The sequence below is a fragment of the Dendrobium catenatum genome, unplaced genomic scaffold, assembly GCF_001605985.2.
Source record: "Dendrobium catenatum unplaced genomic scaffold, ASM160598v2 fragScaff_scaffold_1056, whole genome shotgun sequence".
Lineage (NCBI taxonomy): Eukaryota > Viridiplantae > Streptophyta > Magnoliopsida > Asparagales > Orchidaceae > Dendrobium > Dendrobium catenatum.
The window spans coordinates 1,514,333-1,540,175 of NW_021319518.1; the positions used below are offsets into that span (position 1 = coordinate 1,514,333).

General features: G+C 37.5%; 1 protein-coding gene across 1 annotated transcript in view; it reads left to right on the top strand.

The window, feature by feature from the left end:
• The first annotated feature begins 13,757 nt into the window (after nucleotides 1–13,757).
• The window catches only part of LOC110096091, a 55,094-nt gene continuing 43,008 nt past the window's right edge, over nucleotides 13,758–25,843 (top strand). The window contains exons 1-4 of the mRNA XM_020821861.2: nucleotides 13,758–14,724; nucleotides 17,178–17,252; nucleotides 17,351–17,422; nucleotides 17,611–17,691. Coding sequence (XP_020677520.2) covers nucleotides 13,765–14,724; nucleotides 17,178–17,252; nucleotides 17,351–17,422; nucleotides 17,611–17,691 — 1,188 coding nt within the window. The 5' untranslated portion in view covers nucleotides 13,758–13,764. The remainder of the gene's footprint in view (nucleotides 14,725–17,177; nucleotides 17,253–17,350; nucleotides 17,423–17,610; nucleotides 17,692–25,843) is intronic.

Below are 25,843 nucleotides of genomic sequence, written 5' to 3' on the forward strand. Positions count from 1 at the left end.
CCTTCCTAACCAAAGTCTTTTAAGTCAAACTGATGCGGACATCCGTCAAGCATTCGACACGTGTTACCATCGGAGACACCGGAGATCGAACGGCCACGATCAAGATTTTATTTTAAGTCATGTTATGTAGTAGTTTATTTATTTTTTCAATTTTCCGTTTTACCCTTATGGTATTTGGTCTCTATTGTTAAGCCCAAGGGGCATTTAGTCTTTTGTTTTCTTTGTCTTTTAAGGCCTATATATATTGGGTCTTTCTTATGTAATGGGTAATGAAAATTGGAATGAAAATTTTGTGTTTGTCTTCTACTTCTTCTTGCATTAGGAGCTTGAGAAGGGTAAAATAAATAAAAAAAAAACGGAGAGAGCTCAAGGGGAGCAAATCGCAAGCCCTACCACGTCGTTAGAGAGTACGCGTGCTCGTGGTTAGGGTTGTCTCTATTCTTTTAATTGTATTTCCATCGATCTTCATCCAAAACTCCAAATTCCCCCTCCGCTCAGCAAAAATCCGAAGACCACGTATCCCTCACCAAAACCCAAGGGGCCAAAGCCGCCGGCCTTCCTCCTTTGGCCGCCGGCCACATCCCTCACCACCTCCTCCAAGGCTCCACCGCAGCCACCTCGTCTTATTCATCCACTTTTTCTTTTCAAATTTCGAAATTCAAATTGAATGAGACTTCCAAAATTTCCATAATTGCCAAAGTCCCAAATAAGGAAAGATTGAATTGAATTCCTAATTCCGATTTCATGAACATGGAGAGTTACTAATTCTCATCTAGGTGGGCCCTCCTCCTAATCTGGAAATTGCTTTATTCTCATAATCTCCCTCCTTTCCTCTCTACAGCCGCCGAGCCTCTCAAGGGGGAAATCCACTTAATGCTATTTTATGCCATCAATGCCTTGATCCAAAATTCAATTTTCAAATAACTCCCCCTTATTTCATTCATATCTTGAAATTCAATTTCAGGATTATGAAATAAAACTCCCTCCCCCGTCTAGAACCCGCGGCCCCCTTCTCATGAGTTTCTCCCATTAATTCCCCAATTAGCTTTAATTCAATTGATTTTGAAATTCAAATTTCAATTCAATCCCTCCTAAATTACTCAAAACTGAAATTTAAATTTTCAGTTTTGTTTAATCATCCCATAATTCCCAAAACCTCTTATCCACCCTAACCGTTTCTCCTGGCACCGCCCGGCCTCCCCTCTTCACCTCCACTCCCGCCGCCCCATCTGCTTCTCCTCGAATTTTGAGAAGCCAAGGAAGGAGAAAACGACGCACTCCCCTCTCCGCTTCAATGTTGAATGGCGGATCCTAGATCCATCTTCCACCAGTCGTTGGTATCATCATCGGACATCGCCACCCCCACCTTACTCCGACTACTTTCCCGTGGAGACAAAAGACTTCCGCCCATCTTCTTCTAGTGGTGGATCTCAATTCTATTGCAAGATCTTCTCTCGCCAAGCATGTAGTCAAGTGAAATAATCCCCAGGGAATTTCTCATTTATTAAGTGGTGGATTGTTGTTTAATAGCTCTTAAGCTTTGCTACTATTTTTGTTTATCTCCCAGATTTAGTTAATCTACATGTACTCCTTCGCTAGAGAGTGGAAAACCAAGAATTCTTTATGAAATTTGCTTGTTATCTCAATAAGTTATTAATTGAGATTTCCGTTGTCGATGATTCTTAAAATTCTTAACAAGCTCCTTTTGCATGTTGGTTCACATCCACTAACTCTACCTTTCTAATATCAGTCAAATATAATTACATTCTACTCTCCTACTGGACATCAGAGCTAACGCTTTATGTGATCAAACCATCTAAGATGACTTTTATCTAATCTTAATCTGCCAATGTAGCATTAACAAAATCAAACAAACAAGGAAACCTGATAGATAAATTAGAACATTCGTAGTCACGATAAACAATTAAGGATCAGTCAAATATAGATGAACTAACCAGGTTCTCGCTCGCTGATAATCAAGACATTTATAGTTTCATCAATTCTACTAATAAGTAGACAAACATCTTTCGACCAAACCTGCCACTAAGAATAAACATTATTAAATAAATGAATGGGATAAAAAATGCATCTTACCTGCCAATCATCTGATAAAGAAATATGAATCAGAAAAAAATGAGACTAATAGCCTATACAGAAGTGCTCCAAAGCAAATGCCAAAACTATAAAAGATCAATAATATAGCCAAATCTTTAGCAGCTTACATTTTTCTTCAAATCCATTAAAGTCTTTAAACTCTTTCATCAGCTCAGCTTTAGGGGGAATGCACGTAAACCTCGAAAACACCATACACATTGGCTTTATGATTGTTTCTGTGTACTAGTTATAATTGTTAGACAAATAAATAGAAATTAAAAAGACATAAATTCTTTACCTCAATCCTGGTTAAAAGGCCACCCGTGTTCATTCAAAAATCTTAACTCAATGGGCTCATTATGTTTTTATCTGCATTAGAAACATACATGTTCTTGAGCCTGAGGAACAAAGCTATTATGACACTAATTTTTTATATACAAATTAATTGCCAATCTCGCCAGCCACATTAAGATTACCAATTGGGGAGATGTCTGAAAGCAGCTAAGTAAAATTCTAAACAGTGCCTATATTCGGGTGAAGTGAAGAAAAAAATGCAAGGGTAAACCCAAATCTAAGCGTATACTTTCCTGGGAAAAAATGTTTTTCAAACATCATCCAATCCTCAAAAACAAATTAAAATTTTAAAAATAATTGAGTTGGAGCATTTTGAAGAAATATTTCAAATATAATTATTCCAATGTTAAAACAAATTCCTTTAACTTGATTTAACACAGTGGTTCAAAATTAAGAGAAGAAGATAGGGTGGTACTTGCTCAACTAATTAAGGATAAATGGGACAAAAATTTAAATTAATACTTGTATAGATATCTTGCTATATCATATAAATAAGGATAATTCTTGTGCAATTAAAATAAGCTTTTCCCTCCCTATTTTACATGCTATAAAGCTTTCATTGTTGTTGCTAGGAATTTTGAGGAGTTTTTTTTCCTACTATCGTGCCTTTCATTGCCGCCTCTTTTGTTTTTTTATCCCATCTATAATTCAATTGCAGTCTTCATGATGCCCTGCTTGATATAGCATTCATAGCAACCCTTTGCCGCCACAGATGTCTGAAGAAAATTCTTCCCAAAGCTTTTAACCAAATGGAGGATTCCATATTGCAACAAGTAAGAGGATATCTCCAAAATATTTGCAACCTTCCTATCGCTTAAATGGGAAGAATTACTTGAAGGTTGTCTCAATTTGTGATGATTCCTCTTGAAAGGGAAAGAAAATGAAATCACCTCCTTGGGTAGACAGAAAAGAAGAATATCCAAATTTTTTGATATGGATTGAAGCAGACTCCGATGATCATGGCATGGTTTGTGAAATTTCATACTCAGAAATTAGCGATACTTTCATGTTCCTATTGATTGGGATGCCGCCAAGGACAAACCTTCTCAAAAGCTCAGGATACTACACAAATCTATGAAATTAAAGTCAAGCGTTGAAACACAAAACAAGGAAGCAAGGCCATGACTGAATATACCACTCTCCTCCAAAACTTGTGGCAATAACGTTGATACACTACAATGCATAGAGACCCAAGTGTCCATAAGACATTGCTATCCAAAAAGCTTTGATAAGAAAGATAGAGTATACCACAAAGAACTTGATTCACTACAATGTAGAGATCAATGGTCAGAAGATATCCATATCTTTAAAAAGCTTTATTTTTGATCACTACAGATGCATAGAGACCAAGTGTCCAAAAATTGCAACCATCCTAAAAAGCTTTAGTAGAACGGATAGAGTGTATTGACTTTCTTGTAGGATTTAAATTATGGAATTGAACTGTTAGAGTCAGATCTTGCAAAGAGAAGGATACCCTTACTATGAAACTATTCTCTCATCATGCTGAGGAAAATTGACAAGGGGTAATGTAGAACAAAAAGATTGCGAAGGTTCAAACAAAGGTAAAGCCAAAGAGGTTGCATTTGAAGGAAAGAGATAATGATTTCTCAAAAACTTAAGGACAAAGACATCCTTTGATGTAGCTATTGCAAGAAAATCAAGATACACCAAATGAGATATGCTAGAAGTTACATGGAAGCCCTCAAGGACAGTTGGAATAAAGAATGGACAAAGGAACATTACAAACTTCCAGCTTTCAGAGACTAACAAAAAAGATATTTGATTAAACGTAAAACATTCCTAGTATCCCTTGAGAAATCACCTACAACTTTTCTCTGTGCACTTTACAAGTAAGTTTCCAATATCTATTAGATTAAATGCTTGTAGAAATTCATTTGATATTACATTGACTCATTGAAGCCACTGATCACATACCACACTCTTTTATCATCACCTTCAAACAACTTTATACTTCAACAGAGAGAGAAACCTTTGAATCTCTTTCTTCTTGTGCACTTACCTATTCTCAAAAAATGTATACCATCGTCCAGCTACACGTTCGGCAACAGTCGAATGGAGGGCCCCATCAACGTCGCATGGTGTATGGTCTTTCTGCATTTGATCGCAGTTTGACAGTGCACGCCATATTGGCGTCGGCATGTCACTTGCGCCATTTCTTCTCTCTTTTCTACCGAACTGCTGAGAAAAGGTGGCGAAGAAAACGAGCAGATGATTTGGGTGGCAAAATGGTATTCCACTGGAGATGATCACGCACTTTTTGATTTTACACATTTTGCCAGTAAAAATTGAGAATTTCAGGTTGAGATGCCCTAAAAAAAAATGGCCTGTAATGTGACAATAGCAATCCAAATAACTTACAATTGCTTTGGGGAATGCACTACTCTATGGTAACAATCATGCAAGTTTAACAAATGCTAGCTTAAGCATAATTAACTATAAAAAGTATTGAGGACTCGCAACATTGCCTCACTCGATGCCATGCAACCCTGCGGAACATCCTCCTGGAAGAAAGCAGTGGCCTCCGCTAAGCTTGTTGACCAAGAAACCTCGGCGAAAAAAACCGTACCCCCATTTCACAACCAGCCTCCCTGTCAATTTTCCTTCTCTCATCGCCTCCTTCATCCTTCACCAGCCCTATCTTCCCACTGACCATGGAAATCTCTGCTATCATTTCCCAAATCATCAGACAAATAGCCAGCTCCGGTACCATAGAAAGGTAGCACCTCCTTGTAAGCACGTGCCAGCATGTCAGCACGACGTTTCAACGCGCAACTTCATTAGCATTCCCCGATTTACTACACCAACCACCAAAATCGCTAGGTTTTGGATCGTAGTACTCCACTCAATTCGTTTTTCTCCCCTAGCGTTTCCTTCTCTTCCTTTACAGAGCCAAGTCTTTCTTCCATATCCAACGCTTTCTTGGCACTTTTCACCAAATTGGCTTTTCAATCAAAATCACTGTGCCTTTGAAGATTTTAAGGAACGGGGCCTCAAAAGCTCGTCTAGTGAAGGAATTTTCGAAGAAGCGTGGGACTTCTTCTACCAAGGGGATGGAGACAGAGATGGCTTGCTCGAGTGACTCAACCTCTGGATTTCCTTACCAACACGATCGGAAAGAGAAATGAAAAGGGTGGGAAACTCTGGAAAAAGGGGTAGGTCATATAAAGGTAAGGAATGCCAAAAGGAGGGATTTGCGCGGGGAAGAGAAGAGGGATATAGTGGTTTTAACAACGGCTTACTTCCTTTTGAAGAGAAAGAACGCGGGCTATTGGGCAATGGGAATAACGGAGGGTATGAATAGGGTTGAGCAGGAGGTAGTGGGGCCACGGCTAGAAGACCAGCTACTGCATCTCTCGCCTTGTTGTCCTGCTGTTTGTTGCAACCCTACTCGCTTGTGAGAATCACGTGGATTCTAAAATGCGAGTAGCGGGAAGGTAAGCGGTGCAGGCTACCCAGGTACACTTCCAACACGTGACATCGCGTTGGCCGTGTGACGAAAATATATTTATGTGCTCCGGAAGGTTGAGATTATTTATTAAGCTCCTTTAGTATTCAATAAAAAGTAATGTCAGGTTCATTTTATTGGTTGATAAAATTTCGGTATCGCACTCAATATTGTTGGTTATCCCAGTATTTAACCGGACACTCTCGCATCTGGTGTTATGTACCATAATAAAAGCCGTGGAGTGGAGTCGTGTTTGGAGTCTAATATGAAATTGAGTAGCACCGTTGCATAAATATTTTTCTTATTTTTTATTTATATATTTTTTTCAGCCTCTGATTGTGCCAATTGAATAATCCTGTTCAAATTTTAGGACCTGAAGCATTGCGCGCTCATTTTTTAAATAAACTAACAATGAGATAAAACATATTTTTCATATAATTTTTAGCTCAAAAATTATTTCCATAGTTGATTTGTAGAAAGAAAAATGAGGAAAAATCGGGATTGAGTATGAAGATAGTTTGGAGGAGTTTCAAGGTGATTGGAAGTGATGAATATTTGTTTGACTGAGGAGAGCCGAAGAAGATTGAAGGCTGGCTTATGGCTTGGATAAGGAAAAGACGATGAGATAAGATGGTTAGGAGGAGGCGCTTCAGTACTGCGTACCTCTCTACAGAGCTCGATATCATGGCTTAGTTACTGTGGAATGCTCAGGTACTGCTCAGTGCCTATGAGGGGTACTGAATTAATACCGAGCTGCATTCAAGAAGCTATGGATGATATAACGACAATCGGCAGAGAACAGCTTTTAAAGTATGTTATGTCATAATACAATAGTGTGTGAAAAAAAGATGAGAAAATCTTTAAACTATGCAACAAAAATATTATTCGAAACTCATGGAGACAAATGACGTTGTCCCGTCGAAACTACCACAAGGGGCGTTGCCCCCTTCTGGAACCCCATCATTATTTCACTAAATTGCTACAAAAAAAAAAACTATTCCTACAACATGTTCTTTCTTGTCGACCTTACGCTTATTTTTCTTTCCTCTTCGTGGATGTTTGCATAGATCAACTTTCATCCAGCTTTTCTTCTCCAAAACCAATACGTCATCTTCGTCGGTTTTTCCTCGTTGCTTGTCTTTACTCAGCAGCATATTTGAAATATTTTTATAGCTACAAATCCTAAAAATTATGAAGTTTCACGGGTATTTAAATTATGAAAAAAGAGTCAATTCAAAACCCTTAATCAAACATAATTATTTTGGGCGCGGAGGTCGTCAGGCTGGTAAGAAAAAGAACAAAAAAAAATAAGAAATTAATATCACATTTGTACATTGCCAAAATGTGGTGATTTATATTGAACTACAGACTTAAAGCTACGTCCGGACTCTGCATCCTTTAATATTTTCCTTCACAGAGTGGTAACCTGGTTATTAAATTTTTAAAATTAAATTTTAAAAAAGACTATATTCGATTTTATTATTGATATTTTATTTTCTTCACTTTGACATTCAGAGACTGGGCAGAACTATAAAATATATCCTAAATTTTTATTTTTAAAAAAATAGGCCTTATTTTATTTCCTTGAAGATATTCGTTTATATCTGCTTGATTTAGATTTCTCGTGAAATTATTCTTACAATAGAAAATGAGTCATGTCCTTAAAATTCATGTCTAACTATCCTATTGTTTATTTTTAAAATAAATATTCTTTCTCCTACTTTCTTTGATAAAATGTTTATTTAAAATAAATGTCATTCCAATTTCCAAGCTTCTTTTTGGACAAAATATATTCATTATGATAAAATTTGGACTCATGTTGCAGCATAGGAATCTCTGCCTCCTCTCAGGCCTTTATGCCTACTTTATAGCTTGAGACTGGATTCCTCACTTGGGAATGATAGGGGCTGCAATGAGTTAAGCAGGTGCGTGGGCGAGCCAACTTGGAATATGACTTGCTAACGTTGCTCCGCAAGTCAAAGCCTATTCAAGGTCTTGAGCTCTAGCAGATATTCGAGCTGGTGTATTCATCAAGCTCGAGTTCAGAAAGTTGCTGAAGTCGGTTTTGAGTACTCATCGCAGCATATCGAACTTTGATGGCGAAGGCAAAACCAAAGCATGGGAGGATTATCTCGATTTCGGAGTACGGCAATTTTAGGGTAAGTCATTATATCTCACATTTATTCTTAATTACTTCTTGAGATTTGCATGACTGTTAAGCTTTATAGTTTATGAAAAATTGCTCTTCCTAAATGACAAATATATCATAGCACAATACCAAGGGCTTCGATTTGTCAGTCAGAGTAGATCGCAGATCTGATTTGTTCTCACTGAGGGTCTCGTCTATTGCTTCTTATCTTCAAGAAATTTTTTTGAGTTTTAAATATATGATTTAGAGTTTTGAGTTTGTGTGAGATGTTGGAGTTAAAGCTTTGAGTTTCAAATGGTGGTGAGTTTTCGGATCATTTAATGGTAAAATGAAGCAATATTTTAGGGAGGGAATTAGTTAATATTGTTAGTAAACTTTGACATGTTTGAAGCTCTGAGTTTTTGAGTCTTCCCAAGCATCAAGATCGTTTATAATATCATTTCAATAACTTTTGATACCACATACATCAAAGTTTTAATGCTTGCTTTTATTTTTTACATTAAAATTTTAATGGTGTTAAAAAAGCAAAAAATGCCTAATTAATTTTATATGTGTTGATTGCCAAGATTAACACCATCATCACTTTTTTCGCCAAGGTTTATTAAAGAAATTTAAAAAATATTTACACCATATTTGAGCTAACTAGCCTGACAAAACAAGCCAAATTTGAGCATTTATCAAACGGAGTAACGAGCCAAGCTCGGACCTAGTAAAAAGTTTGAGTTGATTATCAGTTGACTTTAAGCCAGTAAACAGTAAATGAGCTGGAGCTCATACCTCATTTAGTACTGAGCTCAATCGACTCGTCGCTTGCACCTACTAGGAAGGGCTACTAATAGAATAAAGCCTCATAAGGCAAGTGCCTCTTTAATCAAAGGCGCTGTATAAGATGAGTTGTCGTTCAATCTGAACTCATAGGTCTTGCTTATTAAAACAAGCTTCGATTAGGATGGAAAATAATACAAAAGAAATAAATAAGTGACTATCACTATATAGTATCCGATCATTCTGATCAATTTATCAGATAACGGTATCTTGTTATCATGCTGCCTGCCTTATACTCATGATGAGTTATCCCTTATGACTCCAATTAATTATTAGTTCCTTAAACTACTCCTTCGAGTGAATCAGTGAGTCACCGCGACTCCTTATAACTCACAATCAATCGATGCCCGAAACATCTTATGACTCTATAAGTGGAATAAATGAATCTTGAGGGATAGTATATATATCACATCCTTTTTTAGTTAAATTGAGTATCCACATTCGTGTATGGCAATAATCAGTCATATCAGGTAATTGACTTTAACAAAGCGACTCAATAATTTAACACACCATAGTACTATTTCATCATTAAATAACAGTACCTTATAGCGCTTTTTAATCGATTTTCAATATTTCCTCTCATTATATATTAATTCATTACACATACTTACCTAATAAAAAATGTCAATGAAATTATATCATATTTTCGAAAATGATCAAGATCTATACTATACCAAAGAGTTATTACAGTATGAATGCTATACAAAATTAGGAGATTAATATATTGTTTAGCAATTAGATAGAGATAAAATCTATAGAAATCAAATCCTCAAAATAAAGTAAGAAGATAGTTACTTTCAAATAGTAACAAACTAGTAACACAAAAGATTGACCAAAAATCATCAGAAAACCTTTCTCTCTCATCTTCTCTTCCTCTTCTCCACCTTCCTTCTTCTTCCTCCTTTAATTTATTCCCTTGCAAGGCATACGAGCCGATGTGGAGAGAGAGCGTGAGAGTGGAAGGATATTTATATTTAATATATATATATATGGCTGACACGCACAACTGTATTGCTCGTATTTTGAACTTTGCACAATCAAAATTTTTTTTGGAGTCCATTATTTAAGCTCCAAATCGATGTAATCCATCTTTGCATGAATGGTGTATTTGATAGCATATTAATCTAGCATAAATGATTTTTTGTAATTTGTAGTCCAGTCTTTCCGAGCATCGTTGAAAAGTACACATTAATGTAATTTGATAGCTATCGATACCAGTTAGGATTTACAGATGACCCGTTAGGTGGTCCATTTACAAAACCAAATCTGGATATTTAAAGTAACATGTTTTAGTTTATGGGTATTTTTTTTGTAATTTTCTCAATTCTAAAATATTTATTTAAATTAACTAAAGAATTAATTCAAATTACCTTCGTCTGCGATCAATTCCAGCGAGGAAGCCACGGCCGAAGAGAACAGCCTCCTCCGGTTTCTCCAGTCAAAACCAAGCCGCCAAATCCTTCTGATCAAGAAACAGCAACGCCTCGCTACCTTTCCTTTACTGCGGCCAAAAAATTGTACCGCAAGCTTGCCGTGCAATCACCAGGCTTCGTCTGAACTTCTGCTTGCTCTGTGCTCCAAGCCTTCACGTAATCAGCTCCGGTGACTGACCCAAGCAATCCCGAACTCCGAGCAAGCGACCTGCCTTGTGCCACGCGCGAGCCCACCTCCTTCCTCCTTCACGATCGCCACCAGGGCTCTGATACCAAATGTAGAAACTAGTGAGGAAGATGTTGTTTGATCTTCTTGCAAGATCTTGAGAGGGAGTGAGGAGGGAGAGGAGAGGGGAACCGTGAGCCACAAATCATAATTCCTTTATTCCATGGCTTAGCAAATACAACCTAAAGACTCCTATTAATAGGCACAAAAGCCATACACAAAGCAACACACAATAGCTACATAACCCAAACAAGAAACCTACACAAAAGCAACCTAAATCTAGGAACAAAAAACACAACAATAAGGATACTTATATAGTTGATAGTACTTATTTATTTCTTATAATGTAATTATTCACCCTAATGAAGCTTGTTTTATAAGAGCAAGACCTCATGAGTTAGATGAGACAACTCATCTTAACAGGCCTTTGATTAAAGAGGCACTTGCCTTATGAGGACTTTATTCTATTAGTAGCCCTTCCCTAGAGGTGCAAACGAGTCGAGTTGAGCTCAAGTACTAATGAGTATGAGCTCAGCTCATTTACTGTTTAACTGGCTTAAAGTCAAGCTCGATAATCAACTCAAACTTTTTTTACTAGGTAGAGCTTGGCTCGTTAACCCGTGTTCGAATAAGATGCTCAAATTTGGCTTGTTTGTAGGCTAGTTAGCTCAATATGAAGTGTATATTTTTTTAAAATTTCTTTAATAAACTTGGGACAAAAGTGATGATGGTGTTAATCTTGGCAATCAACACAATAAAATTAATAGCATTTTTTGCTTTTTTAACACCATTAAAATTTTATGTAAATAAAAAAAGCAAGCATTAAAACTATTGATGTATGTGGTATCATAAGTTATTGAAATGATATTATAAACGATCTTAGATGCTTGGGAGACTCAAAAACTCAAAGCTTTCACATGTCAAAGTTTACTACAATATTAACTAATTTTCCCCTAAAATATTGCTTCATTTTACCATTAAATGATCCAAAACTCACAAACCATTTTGAAACTCAAAGTTTTAATCCAAATCTCACAAACTCTAAACTCTAAATCAAATTTAAAACTCAAAAAAATTTTCTTTGAGTAAGAAGATAGACGACCCTCAGTAGACAATCAGATCGCGATCTATCGATCTTGAACAAACCGAAGCCTTGGTATTGTTGCTGCGAATTTTCATAAACTATAGCTTAACAGTCTTGCAAATCTCAAGAAGTTATTAAGATAAAGGAGATAAATGACTTACCTAATTGCCACTCGAAATCGAAACCATGCTTTGGTCTGCCTTCCGCCATCAAGTTCGATGTGCTCGATGAGTACTCAAACCGAGCTTCACCTTTCTTGAACTCGAGCTTGATAATACAACCAGCTCGAATATCTGCTCGAGCTCAAGACTTGATAGGCTTGACTTGCGGGCACGTTAGCAAGTCTAGTTCAAGTTGGCTCACGCACCTGCTTAACTCATTTGCACCCCTATCATTCCAAGTGAGGCCATCCATGTTCAAGCTATAGTAGGCATAGGCCTAGAGAGCCATCAGCCGCAACATCGTCAATTACATAATGAATATTTTGTCAAAAGAAGCTTGGAAGTTGGATGACATTTATTTTAAATAAACATTTTTATCAAAGAAAGTAGGAATGAAATTTATTTCAAATAGGATAGTTAGACATGAATTATTAAGGACTATGACTCATTTTCTATTGTACAGAATAATTTCACGAGAAATAAAATCAAGGCAGAAAAAACGAATATCTTCAAGGAAATAAAATTAAGGCCTTATTTTTTAAAATAAAAATATTAGGATATATTTATATTCTGCCCAGTGCTCTGAATGTCAAAGTGAAGAAATAAAATATAATAATAAAATCGAATATATCTTTTAAAATTTAATTTAAAAATTTTAATAAACCAAGGTTACCACTCTGTGAAGGGAAATTATTAGGTGCAGAGTCCGGACGTAGCTTTAAGTCTGGAGTTCAATAAAATCACTACATTTTGGCATGTACATGTGGATATTAATTTCTATTTTTTTTGTTCTTTTCTTACCAGCCTGACCGACCCGGCCCAAAATAATTATGTTTGAATTAAGGGTTTTGAATTGACTCTTTTTTCAAATGAAATACCGTGAAACTTTCATAATTTTTAGGATTTTAGCTATAAAAATATTTTCATAGCTGCTGAGAAAGAAGCAACGAGGAAAAACCGACGAAGATGACGATTGGTTTGGAGAAGAAAAAGCTGATGAAGTTGATGCTATGCAAACATCCACGAAGAGGAAGAGAAATAACTAAGGTCGAAAGAAGAACATGTTGTAGGAATAGTTTTTTTTTTGTACATTTAGTGAATATGTTGGGGGTTCCGAAGGGGCAACGCCCCTTGGTGGGAGTTCGACGGGACAACGTCATTTGTACTCCATGATTTTCAATAATATTTTTGTTCATTTTAAAGTTTTCTCATCTTTTTTTCACAACTATGTATTACAAAAACTTTAAAGCTTTCTCTGCTTGTTTATATACCCTAGCTTCTTGATGCAACTCGGTATTATTCAGTACCCCTCATGTACTGAGCAGTACCGAGCATTAATACTAAGCATGATATCGAGCGCTGTAGAGAGGTACCGACAAGTACTGAGCGGCCTCCTCCTAACCAATCTTTATCTCATCGTCTTTTCCTTATCCAGAGCAGCCTTCATCTTCTTCGGCTTCTCCTCATCCAAACAAATATTCATCTTCATCACCTTGACCTCCTCCAAACTAGTCTTCATCTTCATCGATTTTTCCTCATTTTTCTTTCTCAACAACTATGAAATATTTTTTGAGCTAAAATTATAAAAATATGTTTTTCTCATTGTATTTCATTTAAAAAAAGAGCGCCAATGCTCAGTCCTAAAATTTGAACAGGATTTATTCTGAATTGGATCAGGGCTGATAAAAAAAAATTAAATAAAAAATAGAAAAAAATTATCCAAGGTGTCTCAATTTTATTAGACTCCAAACACTCCCAACTCCACGAGCTTTTATTATGGTACAACCACCAGATGCGAGAAGTGTCCGGTTAAATACTGGATAACCAACAATATTGAGTGCTGATACCGAAATATTTATCAACCAATAAAATGACCTGACATATTTTTATTGATCTCTAAAGATCTTAATAATAAATCCAACTTCGCACCTAATAATTTCTCTACAACGGCACGCGATGTCACGTGTTGGAAATGTACTGGAGTAGCCTGCACCGCTTACCTTCGCGAACGCATTTTAGATCCACGCGATTCTCCAAGCGAGTAGGTTGCAACAAACAGCAGAGAGCAACAAGGCGAGAGATGCAGTGCTGGTCTTCTAGCCGTGGCACTACCTCCTGCTCAACCCTATTCATACCCTCTCTTATTCCCCATTGCCAAGCCCGTTCTTTCTTTTTCAAAGGAAGGAAGCCGTTGTCTAAAACCCTATTCCCTCTTCTCTTCCCCGCGCAAAATCCCTCCTTTTGCCATTCCTTACCTTTAAGACCTACCCCTTTTTCCAGAGTTCCCCACGTTCCCTTCTCTTCCGATAGTGGTAAGGAAACCGAGGTTGAGTTACTCGGCAAGCCGTCTCTTGTCTCCATCCCCGTTGGAGAAGAAGTCCCCGCTTCTTCGAAATCCGTTCATCTCGACGATGCTTTGGCCCCGTTCCTAAAATTCTTCAAGGCCAGTGATTTTGATGAAAAAGACCAATTTGGTGAAAAGTGCCAAGAAGCGTTGGATGGAGAAATCTCGAAGGAAGAGAAGGAAACGCTAGGGGAGAAAAAACGAATTGGAGTGGAGTACTACGATCCAAAACCTGGCGATTTTGTGGTTGGCGTGGTAGTATCGGGGAATGCTAATAAGATTGACGTGAACGTCGGTGCTGACATGCTGGGCACGATGCTTACCAAGGAGGTGCTACCTTTCTATGACGCGGAGCTGGCTTATTTGTGCTGTGATTTGGGAAATGATGCAGAGGATTTCATGGTCAGTGGGAAGATAGGGCTGGTGAAGGATGAGGAGGCGATGAGAGAAGGAAAATTGACAGGGAGGCTGGTTGTGGAAATGGGTACGGTTCTTTTCGCCGAGGTTCTTGGTCGAACACTTAGCGGGAGGCCACTGCTTTCTTCCAGGAGGATGTTCCGCAGGGTTGCATGGCATCGAGTGAGGCAGGTTTGCGTCTCAATCTCTTTATAGTTATAGCTAAGCAGCCATTTTAAACTTGCATGATTGTTCCGGTAAGTGCACTCCAAAGAATTGTAAGTTATGTTGGATTGCTATCTGTCCATTAAGCCTTAGGGCATCTCCAACCGAAATTCTCATTTTTCACTGCAAAATGTAGTAAAATAAAAAAGTGCCGTGATTCATCTCCAGTGGAATACCATTTTGCCCCCAAATCATCGCTCGTTTCTTTCGCACCTTTCTCAGACGAGTTCGGTAGAGAGAAAGAAATGGCGCAAGTGAACAGTGCGACGCCAATATTGGCGTTGCACTGTTCAACTGCGATCAAATGGCAGAAGGAATGATGTTCGGTTGCGACGTTTGAGGGCCTCCATTCGGCTGTTTGCCGAACGGTTGGAGATGGTCTTAGGCCGAACCGTATGGTATAGGTTTTTTGAGAATAGCGTAAGGCACAAGAATGAAAGAGATTCAAAAGGTTTTCTCTCTGTTGAGTATAGTTGTTGAAGTGATGGTAGAGTGTGTTATGTGATCAGTGGCTCATGAGTCAATGATCTATACACATTTCAAATGATTTCTACAAGCATTTAATCTAATAGATATTAGAAACTTACTTGAAAGTGCAAGAGAAGAAGTTGTAGGTGATTTCTCAAGGGATACTAGGAGTTGTTTTAGTTTATCAATATCTTTTTTGTTGAGTTCTCTGAAGCTGGAAGTTTGTAATGTTCCATTTTGTCCACTTCTTTTATTCCACTCCTTGAGGGCTTTCCATGTAACTTCTAGCATATCTCATTTGTGTATCTTGATTTCTTGCAATAGCTACATCAAAGGATGTCTTTGTCTTAAGGTTTTGAGAAATCATTATCTCTTTCCTTCAAATGCACCTCTTTGGCTTTTACCTTTGTTGAACCTTCAGCAATCTTTTGTTCTACATTACCCCTTGTCAATTTTCCTCAGCATGAATGAGAGAAATAGTTTCATAGTAAGGGTATCTTCTCTTTGCCAAAGATCTGAACTCTAACATGTTCAAATTCCATATTTAATCCTACAAGAAAGTCAAACACTCTTTCTTTCTTAATAAAGCTTTTTAGGATGGTAGCATGTTTTGGACACTTGGTCTCTATGCATCTGTAGTGATCAAAATAAAGCTTTTTAAGATAGCGATATCTTCTGGACACTTGATCTCTATGCATTTGTAGTGATCAAGTTCTTGTGGTATACTCTATCTTTCTTATCAAAGCTTTTTAGGATAGCAATGTCTTATGGACACTTGGTCTCTATGCATATGTAGTGATCAAGTTCTTGCCACAAGTTTTGAAGGAGAGTGGTATATTCAGTCATGGCCTTGCTTCCTTGTTTTGTGCTTTCAACCTTGACTTTAATTTCATAGATTTGTGTAGTATCCTGAGCTTTTGAGAAGGTTTGTCTTGCGGCATCCCAATGTCTTTTGCAGTTGATAGGAACATGAAAGTATCGCTAATTTCTGAAGTCATGAAATTTCACAACCATGCCATGATCATGGAGTCTGCTTCATCCCATATCAAAAAATTTGGATATTCTTCTTTCTGTCTTACCCCAAGGAGGTGATTCATCTTTCTTTTCCCTTTCAAGAGGATCATCACAAATTGAGACAACTTCAAGTAATTCTTCCCATTTAAGCGATAGAAAGGTTGCATATTTTGGAGATATCCTCTTACTTGTTGCACTATGGAATCCTCCATTTGGTTAAAAGCTTTGGGAAGAATTTGCTTCAGACACTGTGGCGGCAAAGGGTTGCTATGAATGCTATATCAAGCAGGGCATCAATGAAGACTGCATTGATTATAGATGGGATAACAAAAACAAAGGAAGGCCGGCAATGAAGGCACGATAGTAGAAAAAAAAACCCTCAAAATTCCAGCAACAACAATGAAAGCTTTTATAGCATGTTAAAATAGGAGAGGGAAAAGCTTAATTTTATTGCACAAAATTATCCTTATTTATAGATATACAAGATATCTATACAAGTACTTAATTTAAATTTACACGTCCCATTTATCCTTATTAGTTGAGCAATACCACCTTATTTCTTCTCTTATTTTGAACCACTTTGTTAATTCAAGTTAAAGGAATTTGTTTTAACATTGGAATAATATATTTGAATATATTCTCAAAATGCTCAACTACATTATTTAAAATTTTAATTTGTTTTTGAGGATTGGTATGAATGTTTGAAAAACATTTTTTCCAGGAAGTATATCGCTTAGATTTGGGTTTACCCATGCATTTTTTCACTTCACCCGAATACTAGGCACTTGTTAGAATTATTACTTAGCTGCTTTCAGACATCTCCCCAATTGGTAATCTTAATGTGGCTGGCGAGATGCAATTATTTGTATATAAAAAATTAGTGTCATATAGCTTTGTTTCTCCCTCAGGCTCAAGAACATGTATGATTTCTAATGCAGATAAAACAATTAAATGAGCCCATTGAGGTTAAGATTTTTGAATGGAACACGGGTGGCCTTTTAACCAGGATTGAGGTAAGAATTTATGTCTTTTTATTTCTATTTATTTGTCTAACAATTATATTACTAGTATCACAGAAACATCATTAAGCCAATGTGTATGTTGTTTTCAGGGTTTACGTGCATTCCTCCCTAAAGCTGAGCTGATGAATAGAGTTAACAACTTTATGGATTTGAAGAAAAATGTAAGCTGCCTAAAGATTTGGCTATATTATTGATCTTTTATAGTTTGGCATTTCTTTGGAGCACTTTCTGTATCAGGCTATTAGTCTTCATTCTTTTTTCTGATTCATATTTCTTTTATCAATGATTGGAGGTAAGATGCCATTTTTATCCCATTATTTTATTTAATAATGTTTGATTCTTAGTGCAGGTTGGTCGAAAGATGTTTGTCTCTATTAGTAGAATTGATGAAACTACTAATGTCTTGATAATCAGCGAGCGAGAAGCCTGGGTTAGTTCATCTATATTTGACTGATCACTTATTTGTTTATCGTGACTACGATGAGTTCTACTTTATCTATCAGGTTCCTTGTTTGTTTGATTTTGTTAATGCTTACATTGGCAGATAAGATTAGATAAAGTCATCTTAGATGGTTTGATCACATAAAGCGTTAGCCTTCTGATGATCCAGTTAGGAGAGTAGATGTATTATATTTGACTTATATTAAGAAAGGTAGAGTTAGTGATGTGAAACCACATGCAAAAGGAGCTTGTTAAGAAATTTTAAGAATCATCGACAATGAAATCTCAATTAATAACTTATTGAGATAACAAACAAATTCATTAAAGATTCTTGGTTTTCAACTCGCTTAGGCGAAGGGGTACATGTAGATTAACTAATCCTTGGAGATAAACAAAAATAGTAGCAAAGCTAAGAGCTATTAAACAACAATCCACCACTTAATAATGAGAAATTTCACCTTGGGGATTATTCACTTGACTACACTAGGCTTGGCGAGAGAAGATCTTGCAACTAGAATTGAGATCACCACTAGGAAGAAGATGGCGGAAGTCTTTGTGCACGGGAAAGTAGTCGGAGTAGGTGGGGGTGGCGGATGTCCGATGATGATCCAACGACTTGGTGGAAGATGGATCTCAGGATCCGCCATTCAACATTGAAGCGGAGAGGGGAGGCGTCGTTTTCTCCTTTCCTTGACTTCTCAATTCGAGGGAGAAGCAAGATGGGGCGGCGGGAGCTGGAGGAAGAGGGGAGGCCGGCGGGTGCAAGGAGAAAGGTTAGGGTGGATAAGAGGGTTTTAGGGAATTATGGGATGGATTAATCAAAACTGAAATTTAATTTTAGTTTTTAGTAATTTAGGTGGGAATTGAATTGAAATTTGAATTTCAAATCAATTGGAATTAAAGCCTTAAATGGGAAATTAATGGGGAGCTTAATAGGGGGAGGGCCGGCGGTTTCAAGAGAGGAGAGGGAGGAGTTTTAATAACAAATCCTGAAATAAATTTCAGGTTTTGAAATTTGGGAGGGAGTTTTATTTGAAATTAATTTTTTTAATTTCAAATTGATGAGGGATTAATGGAGTAATTAAGGAGGGGGGGGAGCCTAGTAAGGCCGGCGACATCAAGAGGGAGAGGGGAGGATGTGGAAGCAATTTACAAACCTTCCAAATTTGCTTGTGTGCATGAAGAGGTTTGATTATGAAATCCACTTCGATTCAAATTTCGAAATGATTTGAATTTGAAAACTTTCCATATTTGACTTTGACAAATTTGGAAATTTTCAACTCAAATAATTTTGAAATTTCAAAATTCGAACAAGTGGGGAATGTGGAAGAGGGGAGCTTCAATCTTCTTCGGCTTCTCCTTTCCATTCCCAAAAAACCCAAAATTTTTTAAAATTTCATCTTCTACCTTGACTCCTCCAACTAGTCGTTCTCTTTCATCGATTTTTCCTCATTTTTCATTTCTCAACAAACTATGAAATATTTTTTGAGCCTTAAAATTAAAAATATGTTTTTCTCATTGTGTATTTCATTTAAAAAAAGAGCGCCACATGCTCAGTCCTAAAATTTGAACAGGATTTATTCTTAATGGCATTTCAGGGCTGATAAAAAAAAAATTAATATATAAAATAGAAAAAAATATATCCAATAGGTGTCTCAATTTATTAGGGACTCCAAACACTCCAACTCCACCGAGCTATTTCATTATGTACAACCCCAGATGCCGAGAAGCTGTTCCGGTTATAATACTGGATAGCCAACAAATATTGATTGCGATACCGAAATATTTATCAACATGAAATGACCTGACATATTTTTATTGATCTCTAAAGGTTCTTAATAATTAAATCCAACTTCGCACCTAATAATTTCTTCTGCCAACGGCACGCGATGTACAGATAGATGGAAATGTACTGGAGAGCCTGCCACCGGCTTACTTCGCTTACCTTCGCATTTTAACATCCACGTGTCTCCAATGCGTAAGTAGTTGCACACAAACAGCAGAGAGCAACAAGGCGAGAGATGCAGTGCTGGTCTTCTAGCCGTGCCACTACTCCTCGCTCAACCCCTATTCAAACCCTTCTTAATTCCCCCATTTGCCAAGCCCGTTCTTTCTTCTTCAAAGGGAAGGAAGCGTTGTCTGAAACCCTATACCTTTCTCTTCCCGCGCAAAATCCCTGCCTTTTGCCATTCCTACCTTTAAGACCTACCCCTTTTTCCAGAGTTTCCCCACGTTCCCTTCTCTTCCGATAGTGGTTTAAGGAAACCGAGGATATATAATCGGCAAGCCATCTCTTGTCTCCACCCCGTTGAGAAGAAGTCCCCGTCTTCTTCGAAATCCGTTCATCTCGACGATGCTTTGCCCCCGTCCTAAATTCTTCAAGGCCAGTGATTTTGATGAAAAGACCAATTGGTGAAAAGTGCCAAGAAGCGTTGGATGGAGAAATTTCTCGAAGGAAGAGAAGGAAACGCTTAGGGGAGAAAACAACGAATTTGGGTTGAGTACTACGATCCAAACCTGGCCGATTTGTTGCGTTGGCGTGGGTAGATCGGGAATGCTAATAAGATTGACAGTGAACGTCGGTGCTGACCATGCTGGCACGATGATTACCAAGGAGTGCCTACCTTTCTATGACGCGGAGCTGGCTATATTTGTGCTGTGATTTGGGAAATGGATTGCAGAGGTTTCATGGGTCAGTGGCGAGATAGGCTGGTGAAGGATGCAGGAGAAGCGCATGAGAGGAAGGAAAATTGACAGGGAGGCTGGTTGTGAAAGGAGGTACGGTTTCTTTTCGCCGAGGTTCGTGTCGAACACTTAGCGGAGAGCCACTGCTTTCTTCCAGGAGGATGTTCCGTCAGGGTTGATGGCATTCGAGTTGAGCGGTTTGCGTCTCATCTCTTTATAGTTATTAGCTTAAGCAGCCATTTTAAACTTGCCATGATTGTTCCGTAAGTGGACTCCAAAAGAATTGTAGTTATGTTGATTGCTTCTGTTTCCATTAAAGCCTTAGGCATGCTCCAACCGAAAGTTCTTCATTTTTCACTGCAAAATGTAGTAAACATCAAAAAGTGCGTGATTTCAATTTCTCCAGGGGGAATAACCATTTTGCCCCCAAATCATCGCTCGTCTTCTTTCGCACTTTTCAGACGAGTTCGGTGAGAGAAAGAAATGGCGCAGTGAACAGTGCGACGGCCAATCGATGGCGTTGCACTAGTTCAACTGCATCAAATGCAGAAGGAATGATGTTCGGTTTGCGACGTTTGAGGGCCTCCATTCCCGGACTGTTTGCCGAACGGTTGGAGATGGTCTATAGGCCGAACCGGTATTGGTATAGGGGGGGTTTTTTGAGAATACGTTAAGGCACAAAGAATTGAAAGAGAATTTCAAAAAGTGTTTTCTCTCTGTGAGTATTAGTTGGTGAATGGATGATAGAGTGTGTTATGTGAATCAGTGGCTCATGAGTCAATTGATCTCAACACATTCAAATGATTCTACAAGCATTTATAATTAGATATTGGAACTTACTTGAAAGTTGCAAGAGAAGAAGTTGAGGTGATTCTCAAGGGATACTAGGGGAATTGTTTTTTAGTTACTCAATATCTTTTATTGTTTGAGTTCTTCTTGAAGCTGGAAGTTTTGTTATGTTCCCTTTTGTCCACTCTCTTTTATTCCACCTTGGGGCTTTCCATTGTAACTTCTAGCATATCTTCATTTGTGTATCTTGATTTCTTTGCAATAGGCTACTCAAGGATGTCTTTGTCTTAGTTGAGAATCATTATCTCTTCCTTCTAAATGCAGCTCTTTGGCTTTACCTTTGTTGGAACCTTCAGCAACTTTTGTCTACAGTACCCCTTAGTCAAATTTTCCTCAGCATGAAATGAGGAGAAATGTTTCATAGTAAGGTATCTTGACTCTTGCCAAAGATCTGACTCTAAATGTTCAAATTCCATATTTCATCCTAAAGAAAGTCAAACACTCATCTTTTCTTATAAAGCTTTTATTAGGATGTGCATGTTGGACACATGGTTCTATGCATCTGTCAGTGATCAAAATAAGCTTTGTTAAGATAGATAGCGATATCTTCTGGACACATCTTGATCTCTATGCATTTGTAGTTGATTCAAGTTCTGGTTATACTCAATCTTTCTATTCAAAGCTTTTTAGAGATAGCAGTGTTGATGGACACTTGGTCTCTATGCATATGTAGTGATCAAGTTCTTGCCACAAGTTTTGAAGGAGGTGGTATATTTCAGTCCATGGCCTTGACTTCCTGTTTTGTGCTTTCAACCTTGACTTTAATTTCATAGATTTGTTGTAGTATCCTGAGCTTTAGAGAAGTTTGTCTTGCGCATTCCCAATGTCTTTTGCAGCTAGATAGAACATTGAAAGTTTATCGCTAATTTCTGAAGTCATGAAATTTCACAACCATGCCATGATCATGAGGTCTGCTTCTTCCCATATCAAAAAATTTGGACTATTCTTCTTTCTGTCTTACCCCAAGGCAGGTGATTCATCTTTCTTTTCCCTTCTCAAGAGGATCATCACAACATTGAGACAACTTCAGCTAATTCTTCCCATTTAAGCGATAGGAAGGTTGGCATATATTGGCAAGATATCCTGCCTTATTGTTTGCACTATGAATCCTCCAATTGGTTAAAAGCCTTGGGAAGAATTTTCTTCAGACACTGTGGCGGCAAAGGGTTGCTATGAATGCCTAATCAAGCAGAGCACAATGAAGACTGCATTGATTATAGATGGATAACAAAACAACAGGCAAGGCCGAATGAAGGCACGATAGTAGAAAAAAAACCCTCAAAATTCCTAGCAACAACATGAAAGCTTTTATAGCATGTTAAAATAGGAGACGGGAAAAGTCTTAATTTTATTGCACAAATTATCCTTATTTATTAGATATACAAGATATCATATACAGAGCTACTTAATTTAACATTTTTGTCCCATTTATCCTTATTAGTTGGCAATACCACTTATTTTCTTCTCTTATTTTTCTGAACCACTTTGTTAATTCAAGTTTAAAGGACATGTTTTAACATTGAATAATCATATTGATATATATTTCAAAATGCTTCAACTACATTATTTAAAATTTTAATTTGTTTTTGAGGATTGTCTATGAAGTTTTGAAAAACATCTTTTTCCAGGAGTATATCGCTAGATTTGGGTACCCATGCATTTTTTCACTCAACCGATACTAGGCACTTGTCTAGAATTATGTACTTAGCTTGCTATTCAGAACATCTCCCCTAATGGTAATCAGTTAATATGTGAGCTGGCGAGATGCAAATTATTTGTATAAAAATAATTAGTGTTCATATAGCTTGTTTCTCCCCAGGCTCAAGAACATGTATGATTTCTAATGCAGATCAAAACAATTTAAATGAGCCCATTGAGGTTAAAGATTTCTGAAAAATGAACACGGGTGGCCTTTTAACCAGGATTGAGGTAAGAATTTATGTCTTTTTGTATTTCTAATTTATTGCTTCTAACAATTATATTAACTAGTATCACAGAAACATTCATTAAGCCAATTGTGTCATGTTGTTTTCAGCGGTTTACGTGCATTCCTCCTAAAGCTGAGCTGGATGAATAGATGTTAACAACTTTATGGATTGAAGAAATGATAAGCTGCCTAAGGAATTTGGCCTATATTATTGATCTTTAAGTTGGCATTGCTTTGGAGCACTTTCTGGTATTCAGGCTATAGTTCTTCATTCTTTTTTCTGATTCATATTTCTTTTATCTGATTGGAGGTAAGATGCATTTTTTATTCCCCATATTTTATTTAAATAATGTTTGATTCTTAGTGCAGGATTCGGTCGAAAGAGTTTGTCTTCTATTAGTAGAATTGATGTGACAACTCTAATGTCTGATAATCAGCGACGCGAGAGGCCTGGGTTAGTTCATCTATATTTGATTGAATCACTCTCTGTGTTTATCGTGACTACGAATGTTCTACTTAATCTATCAGGTTCCTTGTTTGTTTGATTGTTAATGCTTACATTGGCAGATAAGATTAGGATAAAGTCATCTTAGATGGTTTGATCACATAAAGCGTTAGCTTCTGATGATCCAGTTAGGGAGTAGATGTATTGTATATTTGACTTATATTAAGAAAGATTGTGATGTGAAACCACATGCAAAAAGAGCTTGTAAGAAATTTAAGAATCATGCGACAATGAAATCTCAATTAATAATTATTGAGTAACAGCAATATTCATTAAAGTTCTTGGTTTTTCAACTGCTCTTAGGGAAGGAGTACATGTAGATAAACTAATCCTTGGAGATAACAAAAATAGTTAGCAAAGCTAAGAGCTAATTAAACAAGCAAATCCACCACTTAATATTTCCGAGAAATTTCACCTTGGGGATTATTCACATTACACACTAGCTTGGCGAGACGAATATCTGCAACTTAGAATTGGTGCACCACTAGGAAGAAGATGGCGGGAAGTCTTTGTCACGGAGAAAGTCATGTCGGAGTATGGTGGGGTGGCGGATGTCCGAATTGATGATCCAACGACTTGGGGGAGATGGATCTCAGAATCCGCCATTCAACAGTTGAAGCGGGACAGGGGAGAGCGTCGCGATTTCCACTTTCCTTGGCTCTCTCAATTCGAGGAGAAGCAAGACATGGCAGCGGCCGGAGATTGAGGAGAGGGAGGCCGGCGGTGCAAGGAGAAAGTTAGGTGGATAAGGAGGGTTTTAGGGAATTATGGGAATGGATTAACAAAAACTGAACATTTAATTTCTAGTTGAGTAATTTAGGAGGGAATTGATTTGAAATTGATTCCAAATCAATTTGAAATAAGCCTAATTGGGAGATTAGATGGGAGAACTTTCATGACGAGGGGTGCCGGCGGGTTCTGTAGACGGGGAGGGAGTCTTTATCTTCCATAATCTGAAATTATTTCAGATTATGAATGAATTAAGGGAAGTTATTTTTTGAAATTGAATTGATCAAGGCATTGATGGCATAAACTAGCATTAAGGGATTTCCCCCTTGTTGAGGCCGCGGCATGTAGAGAGGAGAGGAGGGATGATTATGCAGATAAAGCAATTTTCCAATTAGGAGAGGCCACCTAGGATATGAGACGTATTAGTTAACTCCTCATGTTCATTGATAATCGGGCATTGGATTAATCAATTCATTTCCTATTTGACTTTGGGCATTATGGAAATTTTGGAGCTCATATCAAATTTGAATTTTCGAAATTTGAAAAGAAAGGTGGATGATAGACAGGTGAGCTGGCAGTGGGCTTTTAGGGAGGAGTGCGAGGAGGGATGTGCCGGCGGCCAGAGGGAAGGCCGGCGGCTTTGGCCCCTTGGTTTGGTGAGGGCATAACGTTGGGCTTTCGGATTTGCTGAGCGGATGGGGAATTGGAGTTGGATAAGATGATGGAAATACAATAGAAGATAGAACAACCGCTAACCACGAGCCGCGGATCTCTTCTCGACTGGGGGCCATTGCGATTTGCTCTTGAGCTTACTCCCTGATTCTCCAAGCTCTCATGCAAAGAAGAGTAGAAACAAAAACACAATTTTTATTCATTTTCATTACCCCATTATATAAGAAATGGACCCATTATATAATAGGCCTAATAATGACAAAGATAACAAATAGACTAAAATCCCCTTGGCTACAATAGAGACCAAATACCCATAAGGTAAAAAAGGAAAAATTGAAATTGAAAAAAATAAAATAAAACTTACTATATCATAACATGACTAAAAATAAAACTCTTGATCGTCGGCGATCGATCCGGTGTCTCGATGTACCACGCGTCGCAACCTGACGATGTCGCCACAGTTTGACTTAAAAAGACTTTGGTAGAAAAGTATTAGAAATGATATTTTTTTATTAGATTTGAAGACCAAATTTGACTCCTAATAGACACTATGGAAGAAAAACTGCATTCATGTTGTGACCCACAAGTAGATAAACGCTTATTGTTTGTATTTGTACTTAAATCTGTGATTAAGCACAGTTATATTCTTCAAACTCAGATTAAATTATGCAGCGGATTTGTTGATTTGCACATAATTATATCAAATCACACTTGTCAGTTACTAGATAGTGCTTTGTGGAGTCATTTCCTAAGGGCAATCCTTTATCTTGTGAA